We start from the raw sequence: 18812 nt of genomic DNA, 5'->3' as shown, positions 1-18812 counted from the left end.
GTATAATTTGAAGTTTCACTCCACTATAAAACACAATATTAGCTTCAGAAGTCAGTTACAGCACTGTCAGTTCATTTCTTTTTACAGTGACATTCAGAAATGTTTTCAAAGTGCATTCATATAAACATTCATATCATATTCATATTCATGTCCTGGTTCTGTCAGAATAAGCCTTGTTCAACTGCACTGTAAAAAAGAGTTTTTTAAGTTTTACAAGAAAACACTTCAAACTTTCATGTTTTACGTGCCATTATTTTGTTTGTGAAATTACATTTCTGAATGAAAATTGTTTCTACATCTATTTTTTTCCAGTGCAAAGCACAAATCTCTAAAGATGCAAATCCTCATACTGGCGTGGTCCTGTTTTCCTTCAGGTCCTCTTTGCTCTTCTTAATGAAGGTGAAAATCTCAGTAAACAGGGTTTTGTATGCGGGCTGCTGAGTGTGTGTGTGTGTGTGTGTTTGAGCTTTGTGTCTCTGCGCGCACGTCTCATCCTCGCAGCGGCGCAGGAGCGTGTCGTATTTCTCCTTCAGGGCGATATATTGCGCATCCATCTCGTTCAGCAGAGATATCCCATGATGCTCGTCACCGAGCGACTGCAGGCCACGCCCCCTGTGACTGGCCACGCCCACTTCATCATCATCATCCAATGGGAGGGACTCGTTGTGTTTTTGTGTGCTGGAGCTCAACAGAAGTCGTAGCTCCCGGACCTCAGCTTCGGTCTCGGTGAGCCGGCTCTTGTAAACTCCCATCAGCGCCGCTTTGGGCTCCAGTTCGCTGAGCTCGCGGGCCAGAACATGGGCTTCTCGCTCAGCACACGCTCTCTGAGCGCGCTCCGTGTGCAACTGGGCCTGCAGGGAACGGGACGAGCGCAAGAGCTCCCACAACTCCTCCTGGTCCTCCCGGTTCAGAGAACAGATGCTGCTGGAAGTGGAGAGCTCATGGGAAGAGTGCCTGAAATGAAAAACCAGAGCCATTAGTCAAAGCTAACAAACATATGTTCTAAGAACGTTTTGCTAATGTTCCCATTAAGTTGTGTTCAAACTAATTCCGGTCTCTCTCTTGAACCCAACACTGAAGTGAGTTAAACTGCAGTTCCTCCACTGGCCACTAGAGGCCGGCTGCAGAAGAGACTCAATCCCATAGACCCTCATGTTAAAATGCCCAACTTTACAGCAGAATAAAACATGTTTACAGCCTGGTGCAAAAAGTGGTTTTGGTCTATATCGCTAATTTTGCCCTTCATGTCGACTGTGAGGCGGGTGAATTTTTTTATAATTCATCTGTTTAAATTATATTAAGCCTTAAAGTTCTGCATAATTAAGGGCATGGCCCATTAAGTTGTGAAAACATTTAAACATCCATTAAAAAAAACAAATGGTTAACACTTTACTCATTAGTTAACATGAACTAAGAATGAACAATACTTCTACAGCATTTATTAATCCTAGTTCATATTAATTTCAACATTTACTAATACGTTATTAAAATCAAAGGCTGTATTTGTTGACGTTAGAAGTTACAATGAACTGTTGTTTTTTTATTAGCTAACATTAACAAAGATTAATAGATACTGTAACAAATGTATTGCTCATTGTAAGTTCATGTTAGTTAATACATTACATAATGTTAACTAATAAACCTTATTGTAAAGTGTTACCAAAACACCTTGGTTATACGAGTGTTTAGGGAACATTCCATTTTATAATTTTTTAACATTTTGAACGTTACTTTTGAATGTTCTCTGAACATTCCGAAACGAGTAACATTTAAAAAATGATAAACGAACATCCAAAAAAAAAAGCATTGAATAAACAATGTTTTTGTCACGGCAAGATATAACGTCACATTGTTAAATATAAAGTCATAATTATGTGCAATAAAGTGAGAAATTATTAGATATAAAGTTGCAATTGGAAGAAATAATGTTGGAATTGTGAGAAATGTCGCAATTGTGAAATCAAAATTATTTTTTGGAGTAAAGTACATGGAGGAAAATGTTAAATATATAAATCATATTTTCCTGTTCTTGCATCATACAACCCTGTCCATGCTAACTCCAGCAGATTAAGAGGTTTATAATGTTTGGGAAGGACGTTCGGTCTGAAACCTACGCACAGGCCAGTTCTTTTTCTTTTCTATTTTATTTTTTTATGCATGATATTTAATTTTCTTTTGCATGATATTTAATTTTCTTATGCATGGTATTTTTACTTATGCATGATATTTAATTTTCTTATGCATGATATTTTTTACTTATGCATGATATTTAATTTTCTTATGCATGGTATTTTTACTTCTTATGCATTATATTTAATTTTCTTATGTATATTTTTACTTATGCATGATATTTAATTTTCTTATGTTTGATATTTTTAATTCTTATGCACGATATTTCATTTTCTTATGTATATTTTTACTTCCTATGCATGATATTTAATTTTCTTATGCATGATATTTTTACTTCTTTTGCATGATATTTAATTTTCTTATGCATGATATTTGTACTTCTTATGCATGATATTTAATTTTCTTATGCACAGTATTTTTACTTATGCATGATATTTAATTTTCTTATGCATGATATTTTTTACTTATGCATGATATTTAATTTTCTTATGCATGATATTTTTACTTCTTATGCATTATATTTAATTTTCTTATGTATATTTTTACTTATGCATGATATTTAATTTTCTTATGTTTGATATTTTTACTTCTTATGCACGATATTTAATTTTCTTATGTATATTTTTACTTCCTATGCATGATATTTAATTTTCTTAGGCATGATATTTTTACTTCTTATGCATGATATTTAATTTTCTTATGCATGATATTTTTTAAATTTTTATGCATGATATTTAATTTTCTTATGCATGATATTTAATTTTCTTATGCATGATATTTTTACTTCTTATGCATGATATTTAATTTTCTTATGTATATTTTTACTTATGCATGATATTTAATTTTCTTATGTATATTTTTACTTCTTATGCACGATATTTAATTTTCTTATGTATATTTTTACTTATGCATGATATTTAATTTTCTTATGCATGATATTTTTACTTATGCATGATATTTGTACTTCTTATGCATGATATTTAATTTTCTTATGCATGATATTTTTACTTCTTTTGCATGATATTTAATTTTCTTATGCATGATATTTTTACTTCTTATGCATGATATTTAATTTTCTTATGTTTGATATTTTTAATTCTTATGCACGATATTTCATTTTCTTATGTATATTTTTACTTCCTATGCATGATATTTAATTTTCTTATGCATGATATTTTTACTTCTTTTGCATGATATTTAATTTTCTTATGCATGATATTTTTACTTCTTATGCATGATATTTAATTTTCTTATGCATGATATTTTTACTTATGCATGATATTTAATTTTCTTATGCATGATATTTTTTACTTATGCATGATATTTAATTTTCTTATGCATGATATTTTTACTTCTTATGCATTATATTTAATTTTCTTATGTATATTTTTACTTATGCATGATATTTAATTTTCTTATGTTTGATATTTTTACTTCTTATGCACGATATTTAATTTTCTTATGTATATTTTTACTTCCTATGCATGATATTAAATTTTCTTATGCATGATATTTTTACTTCTTATGCATGATATTTAATTTTCTTATGCATGATATTTTTTACATTTTTATGCATGATATTTAATTTTCTTATGCATGATATTTAATTTTCTTATGCATGATATTTTTACTTCTTATGCATGATATTTAATTTTCTTATGTATATTTTTACTTATGCATGATATTTAATTTTCTTATGTATATTTTTACTTCTTATGCACGATATTTAATTTTCTTATGTATATTTTTACTTATGCATGATATTTAATTTTCTTATGCATGATATTTTTACTTCTTATGCATTATATTTAATTTTCTTATGTATATTTTTACTTATGCATGATATTTAATTTTCTTATGTTTGATATTTTTACTTCTTATGCACGATATTTAATTTTCTTATGTATATTTTTACTTCCTATGCATGATATTAAATTTTCTTATGCATGATATTTTTACTTCTTATGCATGATATTTAATTTTCTTATGCATGATATTTTTTACATTTTTATGCATGATATTTAATTTTCTTATGCATGATATTTAATTTTCTTATGCATGATATTTTTACTTCTTATGCATGATATTTAATTTTCTTATGTATATTTTTACTTATGCATGATATTTAATTTTCTTATGTATATTCTTACTTCTTATGCACGATATTTAATTTTCTTATGTATATTTTTACTTATGCATGATATTTAATTTTCTTATGCATGATATTTTTACTTCTTATGCATGATATTTGTACTTCTTATGCATGATATTTAATTTTCTTATCCATGATATTTTTACTTCTTATCCATGATATTTAATTTTCTTATGCATGATTTTTTACATTTTTATGCATGATATTTAATTTTCTTATGCATGATATTTTTACTTCTTATGCATGATATTTTTACTTCTTATGCATGATATTTAATTTTCTTATGCATGATATTTTTACTTCTTATGCATGATATTTAATTTTCTTATGCATGATATTTTTACCTTTGTATGCATGATATTTAATTTATGCATGATATTTTTACCTTTTTATGCACATTTAATTTTCTTATGCATGATATTTTTACCGCATGATATTTAATTTTCTTATGCATGATATTTTTACTTCTTATGCATGATATTTAATTTTCTTATGCATGATATTTTTACTACTTATGCATCTGTTGTGATTATTTTATGACTCATTTTCTATGTAAAGCACTTTGAATAACCATTGTGTATGAAATGTGCTATATGAATAAATTACTAATCCACTTGACTGAAAGGCCACTATTATAACTACAGGTTTAACTGACCAAAAACAGTGTGTATTAAAACGTGCAAAAACGTACTTGTGTAATCGACACTTGCAGCACGTGAGTCCCTGAACACGATCCTGCAGTGGTGAATCCAGATGTGCATTAGACCGGGTGTGTTCTGCAGAAACCAGTTTCAGGCTCTTCATGTCTCTCTGCAGCTCCTCTATCTGAGTCTGCAGCGCGTCCACCGTCTCTGTGAGCCTGCAGGAGTGAGGAGGAGAGGAGTTATTCTTCCGTCATTTCGTTTTTTTTCTTCATCGGAATGGTACAAAACTTGGTAACGGTTTTGGCACTTGCTGTGTGACCACAATAAATAACATCATGGACATGATTCGAACAGGTTAAATGGTCCTGTAAGAAATAGTCACACTTGTGCTCCACGCGGTCAGAAATGACGCATTGGAAATGAATAAAGACGAGTTTCCTCTAGTGGAAGCGTTCGGTACTGCAGCCGCTCTCACTGAACGCTCATTTACTGAGATATCAAGCTCAAATTTGAAACACAGCTTGATTTATGGCTTTGATTTTCTCACAGTGTTAGAGTAAAACATGTCTTTAAATATATATATATTTCACATAAAAAAATGTTATAGCGATAAACGTAAAATTCCGTAACTTTTCAAAGTTCACTTTTTAAAAACTTTTCACACTTCATCAATAATCTGCCGAGTCTCGTCTTCAAAAAGAGATCAAACTTCAGTCTGTCGCTCTAAAGCATTCAAGATTTACCACAGTTTAAGTTTATGTTAAAAAAGTGAATAAATGGATTATAATAAATACAGCGTAAATATAATTTAGTACCATAAAATCCCCCCAAAATACAAAATATTCAATAAAAAAACATCAAACTAAAAAATAGTACATTAATATCATTGAAATAAAAAATCACATTTCGGTCATTTTTGACCGCCAGGCGAAGAGCTCCAGAGGGTTAAAGCATCGACTGTCATTTGCGGAGGTGTTTGAAGCCTCACCCCTGGATCTTCATCTGGGCCGCCCGGTTCTCCAGCACCAGCCTCTGGTTCCTCAGCTCCAGATCTCGTGCCGTCGAGTCGAGCTGCTCAGAGACTCGAGCGTGCTGATCGTTCTCTGACCTCAGCACATCTACCTGTTTAGAAAGATACTGGATGACAGAGAACATAACATTACACTCAAATCTGACAGGCTCAGTTCCCTCGTCTGTGTTCAGTTTGTCTCGGTCGCTTTGGTACAAATCATACTTAATATTTGCAAACCAGTACGTGCATTTCTCAAAACAATTTGTATTAACAGCAGAACACTGGATTACTGCAAAAGCCTGTAACTTGCTCAATCTTTAGTTCATATCTCAAAAGTAAGTATTTATGTCATTGTTCACAAAGAATATAGTCAAAATGCTTAGTCATGTTGTCAATATAACAGTGCACTCTCAGTATTTTCAGATGTAACTATAGCTACGATTTTGATGACAATAATCGAAAATGCACAAGACTGCACGTTATCTGTATGGTATCTGTGCATTTGATGGATGGATGGATGGATGGATAGATAGATAGATGTATAGACAGACAGATGTATACCTCTATCTCCTGCAGCTGGTCCTGGTTGGTCTCCTGCATCTGTTGGAGTGTCTGCTCTAAGTCTCTGTTCTGCTCCAGTAAATTTTTACCCAATTCAGCAGCTAAACGAAGATCTGCAGGAGAAAAGGAGGATAATCTGCTGAGGAACTGATACTGAACAACCCCAGCAAGTCAAAAATAACACTAATAATTTGTCTTTACAGGAATTGGAACAATTTTACATTTGGATTGTTTATCTATGCAGACATTAGGACATCAGGTTACAGCTGACATTCACTTACTCACACACACAGACACACACACACACACTCACACCTGAGATCAGGAAACTGAGAGAATACTGATTTTCACACAGCGCTGATTTCAGTCTCCGATATGAAACAGACTCTCAGGATGTGGTGGATAGTCAGACAACAAATATTTCCTTCAATCCTCAGCGCTTTCGTGTGTCAATTAGATATTCGTGAACAAATGAGATGAAATTATGACATGAGACTAGACGAAGATACTTTTTTTTATATATATATATTGCAAACAGGCAGAGCCACACCAAAACATTCATCCAAACATAGACCTCTATACGTACTGAATTAATAATAAATTATTCTGCAACAACTATTTTTTGGATTTTCTATACTATTTTAAGTCGTAAAGTGAGCAGGATATATTAAAATGAAGCGTATTCGGCAGGCATATTATTATGATACTAAGCAGGGCAGCCGGTCTCAGTCCGCTCTAGCTCAACAGCGCCCCCACAGTTTTCCAATGTAAATCTGTGGTGAGAAATGGAACTGCAGTGCGCTCTCATAGAGAATCATTGGGGCAGATTTCTGGCTGCCCCACTTATTGTCACGTGACCTTACGTAAACCTCGGTCCAAAACCAATACGATAACCTTCAGATATGTAGGTTAAATAATAATTATAATACTACTAATAAAAAAAATAACCTTGAGATATGTGTGTGCATCAAGTCAGTAACTGGTTGGCATGTCTGTCCTTCGTATGTGGAGTAGCGTATCAAATTAATAAAAGTATTAGTTTAAATGTGCTCATGTGAATAGTCTTTATATACAGCAGTTCTGTTGTGTTTGTTTTATGTTTGTTCTGAGAATAGATATGATTTTGTTTTCCTCAATGGTATTCCTAACTTGCAACATTGTAAAACAACATTCGGACGCAATAAATTAAGGCAATTATAAATACATTAAGGCAATTCTAATATGGCATAACATTCTATGCGTTTGTCGTGTGTACTAAAGTATTTCAATCATCATTATAGCGCCACCCTCAGGCCGAATAACGCAAGGACATTAGAATTGAATTCTGCGAAAAGTGTGTCTGATGTGTTCAGCGATTAGAATATAAAGTTTACAAGATGTTTATCATAAACTAGCGCAAATATTTATAACCTGGATCCGCTACTACAATCTAGACTATATTTTCATTTTAAAAGTTGCCTATTATAAACTTGCACTTCAGCAATAGGCCCAGTTAAATAAATAAAGACTTAAACTCACCATGTTCCAGATCTTGATGATCATACCAGGGTTCTTCCTCTTTCAAATCAAATTCTCCTTCTATCATGTCTGTGAGCATCTTGAGTCAGTAAAGCAGAACAACTCTAGTTCTTTTAGTTGTTATACATTTAACAATTTTATTCCCGTCAGTAAACGTAGCCTATATAATCTATTTCATTATCTATTTTTCTTCTTTAATGGTTGAAAGTTATTTGAATATGATGTGCCTATGTATAATAACGCATTGCATGTGTCAGTCTGAGACATTGCACTGAGAGTTATTGTGTCCTCGGGAGCGCGCGCAGGAGGAGGAGCTAACGTGGCGCGCGCGCTGACTGACGTGTGAAAGTGCGCGCACACGTTGTACAGAGTAACCCATGTACAATCTTTGCATAGATCAGTTTTGTAGAAGAGATCTGGTATGAATTACATTATAACATTTAATAACCTTTTATTTTTCATAAATAAAACATCACTTTTCTGATGGTTTCTCTGAAAAAATACTTTCTTGTTCACACCATTGAGTTTCTTATAGTTACATTTTAAGAGTATATCAATGCAGAAATCTGTGAAACATGACTGTTAATATTTCTATGGAAACTTGTTTATTATTATTTGTGTACACTTTATTTATGTTCAAAACTATAGGGCTGTCATCAGTCATATAATAATTGTCTTTAGAATACATTAAGAAAAGCTAATATTATCCAAATGATTGCGTTTTACATCCCTATTTTGTGACATCTTTTTATTATACCATAATTTTTCATAGACTTTTTTAATTGTCTTTTTTTAGAGGTTTGTGTGTAAACTGTCCTTGTGTGTGTTTTTTGTTCAGTAACACACACACACACACACACACACACACACACACACACACACACACACACACACACACACACACACACACACACACACACACACACACACACACACACACACACACACACACACACACACACACACACACACACACACACACACACACACACACACATTATTCTTTATTATTATAATTTTTATTATATAGCCTATATGTATAACTGTGATGGAGCCATACAACCTAGAAGATTTTTTAAATATAATTATTAATCCAGGTATCTATTTTTTTTGTAATTTTGAATATCTTTTCACATTTGCAAGTTTTGTAAGTTTCTTTTAACTACGGTATTTACATTTAACTATCTGTTATGTTAGTAAGTTGAGAATCAAACTGTTAACAAAATCACTGACACACAGTCAGTCAGACAGAGAGGATGAAAGAGAAAGAGCATAAATATTACAGTGCATGTAAAATAACTTCAAGATCTTCTCTATAATAAACCACTGAAAGTGTAAAACGTTCATATTATACAGGCTACTGTATTTCTCGCCACTGACACGCGCCGCCTAGCGGTGATGTCACACATGACCGGTCACGTGATTCACCGGCTTCTTTTAAATGTAACACAATCAGGAAGTGAACTTTTTTTTTCTTCCAAAGGGACTCAGCTGATTAGTGCCAAATGTGTTTGTCCTTCAGATTATACTTAACAAAGATGTGTGTGTCTAAACAGCACCACACCTTCAGGTTTGTTTGTTTGTTAGTCTGTCGAATAGCGGGCTGATCATTTATGTTTCTGGACGAGTCTCTCACATTGCCTCAGTCGGTCAGTTGTTCACTATGTGTCCTCCACAGATGAGGATCCTGATCTTCATCTCTTGGCTGCTGTTTTACGTGTCTTTTCTCCTGGCGATACGAAAGATGTGGACTGGGAAGTATGTTCGCAGTCCACTGGCTCGATCTCTGTTCATGAACATGGAGTCTGAGACTGAAACACCTGGGCATGAAGTCCAGCAGGTGAGAAGCTCGTTCACCTGTAACAGAAGCTGTTGTGGAGACATTTACCAGGCAGCAAGACATTATGCTTTTTGTACCTTAATATCTTCAAACATTTACAAATGGTGACATTATGAAGTCCACCATCTAAATACAGTTTCCAGGACCTTAGTACCATGGAATTGAAACCATTATTGTTGTTGCATTTAGGCTAATACCAAATAATACCAAGGTATTATTATGTTTATTGGACATTTACCATGGTAGCACCATAGAAGTACATCTGGATCACCATGACAATACTATGGTACATGAATATATCAGAATACCATGGTATTACCGATTTGAAATGATCACTATTGTAGTACTATGGAACTACTATGGTTTTTGACAGCATGGTTTCATACATTTACAATTAGTACTACAGATACAGACTGTGGTTGCATTTACACTAATACAAATTACCATGGTATTACCATGGATTTGGGTGTGATTTCATTTAATTCATTACCATAATGCATATCAAAATGCCACCATTTTAAATTTTCAATAGAACTTTTTTTAGGTTTGCAGATCGTTCCCCTAATGTCTTTTCATTAGGGATGGACGATATATCAGCCACCGTATCGGTATTGCTTTTAATGTTATCGTTATCGGCCCGATAAAAAAATATGGCTGATATATTAAAACCGATAAATAATTTATTATTTCCGTCAGCTGAGACGTTTCAGATGCGCACTGTTCAACATGATGCTTTTGAATTTCTTGAAATTTGATTGAAATCACTTCAAAAAGGAAAATACAGTAAAGTGCAACATGTGCAGCGCAAGTCTGTCATATCGGCTAGACGGCTACATAACATTATAATCAGAACATCATTATAATTGTGTGATTGGGACATGATGAGACTTTTGTTTTTGTAATCAGGCTCTCAAAAATGATATAATAATTTGGATTTATATTTGTCAGCCAATATATCGGTTATTGGCTTTCAAATATAAAGAGTTATCGGTATTGCGTATTGGCCAAAATGTTCATATCAATTAAAATTTATCGGCCAATATATCGGTTATCGGCTTTCAAATATTAAGAATTATCGGTATTGGCCAAAATGTTCATATCGGTGCATCCCTAGCTTGGGACATGGATTTAATGGAGACTTTTGTTTTTGTAATCAGGCTCTCAAAAATTTAAATTTATCGGCCAATATATCGGTTATCGGCTTTCAAATATTAAGAATTATCGGTATTGGCCAAAATGTTCATATCGGTGCATCCCTAGCTTGGGACATGGATTTAATGGAGACTTTTGTTTTTGTAATCAGGCTCTCAAAAATTAAAATTTATCGGCTAATGTATCGGTTATCGGCTTTCAAATATTAAGAATTATCGGTATTGGCCAAAATGTTCATATCGGTGCATCCCTAGCTTGAGACATTGATTTTAATGGAGACTTTTGTTTTTGTAATCAGGCTCTCAAAAATTTAAATTTATCGGCCAATATATCGGTTATCGGCTTTCAAATATTAAGAATTATCGGTATTGGCCAAAATGTTCATATCGGTGCATCCCTAGCTTGGGACATGGATTTAATGGAGACTTTTGTTTTTGTAATCAGGCTCTCAAAAATTAAAATTTATCGGCTAATGTATCGGTTATTGGCTTTCAAATATTAAGAATTATCGGTATTGGCCAAAATGTTCATATCGGTGCATCCCTAGCTTGGGACATTGATTTTAATGGAGACTTTTGTTTTTGTAATCAGGCTCTCAAAAATTTAAATTTATCGGCCAATATATCGGTTATCGGCTTTCAAATATAAAGAATTATCGGTTATCGGTATTGCGTATTGGCCAAAATGTTCATATCAATGCATCCCTAGCTTGGGACATGGATTTAATGGAGTCTTTTGTTTTTGTAATCAGGCTCTCAAAAATTTAAATTTATCGGCCAATATATATTGGTTATCGGCTTTCAAATATTAAGAATTATCATATCGGCCAAAATTTTCATATCGGTGCACCCCTAATTTTTTTTTTCTTTTTTGCAAAGGAACTTAATACTTCTTTGGTGGTTGTTTCATGTGAGATGGTTAACCAGCACTTGTTGAAGTCTGAGTGTAAATGTGTTCGCAGTGGTACCGGTGCAGTCCAGACCTGCTGGGAGAAAGCGTTCGCTCCGTGTTTGTTCAGAGTCGTCTGGATGAGGAGACGCTGGCGTTCCTCCAGAAGAGCGAGGAGAAATCCAGCTGGCTTTTCACACAGCTTTACCACTCGCTCTTCTCCACCATCTTCAGCCCCATCGTTTCTCGCACCTCAATCAACGGGTAACCATCCCTGATTCTCTCCAATGCCTGTTCTGATGAGTGCTTCGTCGTCTGATCCTGTCAAGTCAAGTCACCTTCATTTATATATCACAAGGGTCAATTTATTGAAATTGAGATTTATAAATCATCTGAAAACTGAATAAATAAGATTTCCATTGATGTATGGTTGGTTAGGATAGGACAATATTTGGCCGAGATACAATTATTTGAAAATCTGGAATATGAGGGTGCAAAAAAAATCGAAACATTGAGAAAATCGCCTTTAAAGTTGTGCATTTATGTTCGCGATTTTGCTGCATTCACTCACAAAAATATATTTTTTAATATATTTACGGTAGGAAATTTACAAAATATCTTCATGGAACATGATCTTTACTTAATATCCTAATGATCTTTGGCATAAAATAATTATTTATAATTTTGACCCATACAATGTATTTATGGCTATTGCCACAAATATACCCGTGCGACATGTGACAAAAATTAGAATATGGTGCAAAAGTTCATTTATTTCAGTTCAATTCAACTTAAAACGGTGAAACTAATATATTATATAGACTCATTACATGCAAAGTGAGATATTTTTATTTGAGAAGCCTTTATTTGTTATAATGTTGATGATTATGGCTTACAGCTTATGAAAACCCCAAATTCAAAATTAGAATATTGTGAAAAGGTTTTCATATCTGTAAGCCATAATCATCACAATTATAACAAATAAAGGCTTGAAAAATCTCACTTTGCATGTAATGAGTCTATATAGTATATTAGTTTCACCTTTTAAGTTGAATTACTGAACTTTTGCACGATATTCTAATTTTTCGAGTTTCACCTGTATATTGTTTCTCAGCAGCTTTACAGTGATAACAGGAGATTACAGTAACAGAGATTGTTTAGGCTTTACAGCAGCGCTAGAATAAAGTTAGTTTTGATGGATTCACGTCCGTTGCAGAGATCATTAGTTTGTCCTGTTGGTCCGCAGCTTTCTGGGCCGCGGCTCCATGTTTGTGTTTTCCAAGGATCAGTTTCGGCGCCTCCTCCAGATCGAGCCCGAATGGAAAGGACGTCGGATGCTGGATCTGGGAGCCGGGGATGGAGGCGTCACAGAAGTGATGGGATGTCACTTTAATGAGGTGTTCACCACTGAGGTCTCGACGCCCATGAAGTGGCACCTACAAAGAAAGAGTTACAGGTAGGCATGCACCGATATGAACATTTAGCCTGATACCGATAATTCTTTATATATAGATATTTGTACTGCATTTATATACTAAATGTATAATTTACATGACTTTATGTTAAATAAATAGACTTGGAGTATTAATAAAATATGCATTGTTTTCGTGTGCAGTCCGACAGATCTATATAACAGTAAATTCACTGACATCATTGCAAACAATTATTTTCTAACTCAGTGTTTTTGTCTTGTTTTACATTAACAACATCCGAACATTCTTAAATCTAAACACATTTACTTGGGAATAAAAATGTAAAAAGATATTAAGTCTTGTTTCATGAATAAATTATCAAAATTAAGTGAGTTTATGCTTAAAACAAGAAAAAATGTCTTTTTCTGACCCCGTTGGCAGATATTTGTTCATGTTTTAAGCATAAACAGTTTTTACTAAACAAGACCTAATAATACCTGAAGTCATTTTGCTTCTCCAGTAAATGTATCTTGATTTAAGAATATTTAGATGTATTGTTACTGCAAAACAAGCAGAATTACTGAGGAAGAACGTCATTTTTTTGCAGTTAACACATATTAAAGCTGAATGTGGAATGAAAAGACTCTATTGATGTGTCATTTGTGCTCTTGCTGGCCTTGCAGTTAATAGTACATTGATTTTAGCGTAAATAATACATACGCTTCTTCCTGGCATTTAATTTTCTATATGCCTATTGTCTAATATAATAAAAATACCGATGCACTGATATGACAATTTTGGCCGATACCGATAATTCTTTATATTTGAAAGCCGATAACCGATATATTGGCCAATACATTTTTGTATAATTTGAGAGCCTGATTGCAAAAAAAAAAAGTCTCATCATGTCCCAATCACACAATTATAATGATGTTTTCATAATAATTTTATGTGGCCGATATGACAGACTTGCGCTTTATTGTATTTTCCTTTTTGAAGTGATTTTAATCATGTTTCAAGCAATTCAAAACCATCATGTTGAACAGTGCGCATCTGAAGAGTCTCAGCTGACGGAGATAATACATTATTTATCGGCTTTAATACATCAGCCAAATTTTCTTATCAAACCGATAACATTAAAAATGCTCATATATCGGTTGATACCGATATGGTGGCCGATATGTCGTGGATCCCTAGTTCCAGGTAAAGATGCCTCTGAATGAGGATTCGCTGCACATTATTCCTGCACTGAGGCGAGTCTGTGCTTGACTTTGAATCCTCAGCTTGTTGGGAGTCGATGAGTGGCACCAGACCGGTTTCCAGTTCGACCTGATCAGCTGCCTGAACCTGCTGGATCGCTGCGACGAGCCTCTTCAACTCCTGAGGGACATCAAGAAATCCCTGGTGCCGGGAACGGGACGGCTCGTCTTGGCAGCCGTTGTGCCCTTTCAGCCTTATGTGGAGACGGGTAAGATGATCGCTGAAACCAGAACTACTGATCAATTCATGAGTGTCTGCTAGAAGGTGCATTATCTACAACACGCTTACACAGGTAAAATCTCATTACCTTAGAGGAAATACTCAGAATTTGTTGACATGCCAGTGAATACAATATTTCGGCATGAAAGTGAAGTTGCGCTAGGCTTTTCTCCTCTATTGTGTCGTATATCTGAGGGAAACAATTCTGGAACAAGAACACATGTGGGCGGGGCTTGATTGTGTCTGTGTGGAGTTGATTGGATGGTTGTGGTTTGCTATTGGTGGATCTCATGTGATTGACAGGTTATAGCCCCGCCCACATCATCAGAGAAGAGATTCTGCAAGAGGAACTTATTCAACTTATTCTGATTCAAGATTATGAGGAACATTAATGATGCGCACCGATAAATCATTTATAATAAACACTACAATATTCCATAAATAATGAGAATTATCCATTTTTATTTCATGGTGACTTTAATTATTTTTTTATTTGGTGATTTTTCAGATTCCTGACTTGAGAAATTTTTCTCGCAATTCTGACTTTTTCTCGTAATTGAGTTTTTTCTTGGAATTTTCAGTTTATTTCTCATAAGTCTGAGTTTATTTATCACAATTCTGACTTTCTTGCAATTCTGACTTTATTTTTCATAAGTCTGACTTTATTTCTCACTCAAAATTGCGAGAAATAAAGTCAGAAATGCGAGAAATAAAGTCAGAATTGCGAAATCTGACACTTTCTTCCAATTTAGTTTTTTTTCTTGCAATTTTAAGTATATATCTCACAAGTCTGTTTATTTCTCACAATTTTGACTTCATTATTTTTGCAATTTTGACTTGCAATTCTGACTTTATTTCTCACAATTCTGACAGTTATTTCCTGCAATTACGAGTTTCTCTCGCTATTCTGATTTAAACTCATAATAGGCTTTATGCCGAGCGTCACGTGACCAAACCGGAAAACGGGTCTCATTGCATCCGCTTGTCAGAGAAAGTGTTAACGGTCGTAAGAACGAACTACGATATCTATGGATTTTTAAGGTAATCAGCTAACCTACTAAGTTCACTTTGTTATTGGTGTTTTATGCTATTTAAATATCTAAACGTTAGTGTGAAGAAGAAAAATAAAAAAACTTTTAAATATCAATCTGCACATGCAGTTATGCATTATGCATTGGTTATGCTCATTTTTGCTTGCTACTTTTAAGTTATCTTGAGTAAAACCGCAAAAAATTTCATGAACCACATACAAAAGACCTGCATCGGAAGCGATGTGATCTGTTTTCCGGCTTGGTCACGTGACGCTCGGCATAAAGCCTATTGCAAGAAATTATCTATAAATTCTGACTATTTCTCGCAGTTCCAATGCATGAAATGCGTAACAAATTAGTCAGAACAAAAACCTGACAGAGTGTTGAATAAATAATCACGCCTCTGATCATCAGTGTCTTGATGTGTGGTAAGTAAGCGTAGTATAGTTCACGATTATGACCTGCTGAGTGTTCATTATCTTCCAGGCGGGAGCTGGGTGCGACCCAAGGAACACATCGAGCTGGAGGGCAAGTCGTGGGAAGATCAGGTGACCCAGCTCAACTCGGACGTGTTCCTGAAGATGGGCTTCGAGCTGGAGGCCGTCACACGCCTGCCGTACCTGTGCGAGGGAGACATGTACAGGGATTACTACATGCTGGACGACGCCGTGTTCGTGCTGAGACCTCAGGAGGAGTGAACACTCGACATCAAACCTCAGTTCTGGGCCCGAGTTAAAACCAAAGGCTTACACACGAAAAAAAAAAAAAAAAATGCAGTGTTGTTTCAACCCAAATTTGTGTCAAATATGGACTAACCCAGCCGTTGGGTTACATTTTTAACCCAATGGTTGGGTTTTTCCAGATTTGACCCAAATTTGGGTTAAAACAACCCTGCATTTTTTTTTTTAGAGTGTAGTTTGTCTGTTACATCTCAGGAAAATGAAAGCTTTGGGAAACAAATGATATCTTCTTCCAGCCAATGGACTGTACTGTAATTGTGCTACAGGTGGAGTGGAAAAATGAAAGATCATATCTAATAGAACATATTAGTTTTGTAAATATATGGAGGTATTAACTCAAAATCTCATATTGTGCCTCCCCTCGTGTTCTCTGTGTTTGTTTTGTTCGTATAAACTGAACTTCTCATGCAGTCGTCTGAACATCTTAGGACCAATGCAAGACATTTTTTTCTTAATGAATTTACATATTAAGTAAAATGGTGTCTGTTTTTATGTGCACAACACAAAGTGTCTAACCATAAGTGTATGTAGTTGATAGTTAATTGCAGGGTTTGGTTTGTAGACATATTTTTCATGGTGTAAATCAAGTGTTTGGTGATTTCATTCTCCTGACGTAGGTTATTAAATTGCTCTGTAATAAATCTACTTTTGGTTTCATTCTGAAGCAGAATTGTTCTGTCTGCTAATTCTGCTTCATATATGATGTTATTATGCAAAGCTAAAATAAAGCCATTTACACAGACATTATTCTGCTTTTAAATAATATGTTGTGAAAGCTTCAACTTTTTTAATTTGTGTTTTTGTTCCGATAAATGGATAAATACAACTGAATTAAAAGCAAAAACCGCTTTAATTAGAATCCTCCCATTCATCCTCTTGACATTTGCACATCATAAATATAGATTTTTTTTCTGTATTTTTACTGTGAAATTGCTATGGATAACGTAATATTTGAGGATATTTCTGCATTAAAGTTTCAGCGATGACATGGTTTAGGTGTGTGTTGGAGATCCTCGTGAACAGGATCCAGTAAACTTCACACCCTTCCCAGGACACACACAACTCCACAGAAATATAAAGCCGAGAGGAAGGGCGGATCATCATTCTGCTGGAGTCACGTGTCACTGGTCTCCGCGGACCAATCACAGTCGTGGGATTAATGGATAAATTGTAGGACATAATCGATTTACATTTAAGTGTCACATTTAAATACTTGAAATCTGACTTTATTTCTATCAATTCTGGCTTTATTTCTCTGACTTTATTTCTCACAGTTCTGACTTTATTTTGCAATTCTGACTTTATTTCTCACAATTCTGACTTTATTTCTCTGACTTTATTTCTCACAGTTCTGACTTTATTTCTCGCAATTCTGACTTTATTTCTCGCAATTCTGACTTTATTTTTTGCAAATCAGATTTTTTGCTCACTATTCTGAATTTTTCTCACAAATCTCACTTTATTTCTTGCAATTCTGACTTTATTTCTCACAGTTCTGACTTTATTTCTCTGACTTTATTTCTCACAGTTCTGACTTTATTTCTCTGACTTTATTTCTCACAATTCTGACTTTATTTCTCGCAATTCTGACTTTATTTTTTGCAAATCAGATTTTTTGCTCACTATTCTGAATTTTTCTCACAAATCTCACTTTATTTCTTGCAATTCTGACTTTATTTCTCTGACTTTATTTCTCACAATTCTGACTTTATTTCTCACAATTCTGACTTTATTCTGCAATTCTGCCTTTTTTTCTCTGACTTTATTTCTCGCAATTCTGACTTTATTTTTTGCAAATCAGATTTTTTGCTCACTATTCTGAATTTTTCTCACAAATCTCACTTTATTTCTTGCAATTCTGACTTTATTTCTCACAATTCTGACTTTATTTCTCACAATTCTGACTTTATTTTGCAATTCTGACTTTATTTCTCTGACTTTATTTCTCACAGTTCTGACTTTATTTCTTACAATTCTGACTTTATTTTGCAATTCTGACTTTATTTCTCGCAATTCTGACTTTATTTTTTGCAAATCAGATTTTTTGCTCACTATTCTGAATTTTTCTCACAAATCTCACTTTATTTCTTGCAATTCTGACTTTATTTCTCTGACTTTATTTCTCACAATTCTGACTTTATTTATCACAATTCTGACTTTATTTTGCAATTCTGACTTTATATCTCACAATTCTGACTTTATTTTGCTATTCTTACTTTATTTCTTGCAATTCTAACTTTATTTCTCTGACTT

The 18812-nt window shown here is 34.0% G+C and overlaps 2 protein-coding genes across 4 annotated transcripts; one reads left to right on the top strand and one right to left on the bottom strand.

The window, feature by feature from the left end:
• Positions 1–344: 344 nt before the first annotated feature.
• On the bottom strand, positions 345–8297 carry LOC130079432 (cerebellar degeneration-related protein 2-like). Its single transcript, XM_056244698.1, has 5 exons — positions 8018–8297; positions 6500–6612; positions 5915–6063; positions 4974–5141; positions 345–954 (listed from the first exon to the last, which is right to left on the bottom strand). The coding sequence occupies exons 1-5, from the start codon at positions 8094–8096 to the stop codon at positions 345–347; spliced, it is 1119 nt and encodes a 372-aa protein (XP_056100673.1). The 5' UTR covers positions 8097–8297.
• A 1147-nt stretch (positions 8298–9444) lies between these two features.
• mettl9 (methyltransferase 9, His-X-His N1-histidine) lies at positions 9445–17301 on the top strand. Of its 3 annotated transcripts, XM_056244703.1 has the most exons (6): positions 9445–9587; positions 9696–9857; positions 11971–12161; positions 13144–13353; positions 14593–14777; positions 16306–17301. In XM_056244703.1, the coding sequence occupies exons 2-6, from the start codon at positions 9696–9698 to the stop codon at positions 16515–16517; spliced, it is 960 nt and encodes a 319-aa protein (XP_056100678.1). In that variant the 5' UTR covers positions 9445–9587; the 3' UTR covers positions 16518–17301. The 3 variants fall into 3 exon arrangements, with proteins under 3 accessions (XP_056100678.1, XP_056100676.1, XP_056100679.1); XM_056244701.1 differs by lacking the exon at positions 9445–9587 and having other exon boundaries at positions 9666–9857; XM_056244704.1 differs by lacking the exon at positions 9445–9587 and having other exon boundaries at positions 9666–9857; positions 14593–14861; positions 16306–16425.
• Positions 17302–18812: the final 1511 nt, after the last annotated feature.

Source organism: Rhinichthys klamathensis, unplaced genomic scaffold (assembly GCF_029890125.1).
Source record: "Rhinichthys klamathensis goyatoka isolate OS25496 unplaced genomic scaffold, OSU_Roscu_1.1 h1tg001050l_1, whole genome shotgun sequence".
Lineage (NCBI taxonomy): Eukaryota > Metazoa > Chordata > Actinopteri > Cypriniformes > Leuciscidae > Rhinichthys > Rhinichthys klamathensis.
The sequence above is the reverse complement of the archived record's forward strand: the minus strand, read 5'-3'. Positions and strand labels throughout refer to the sequence as shown.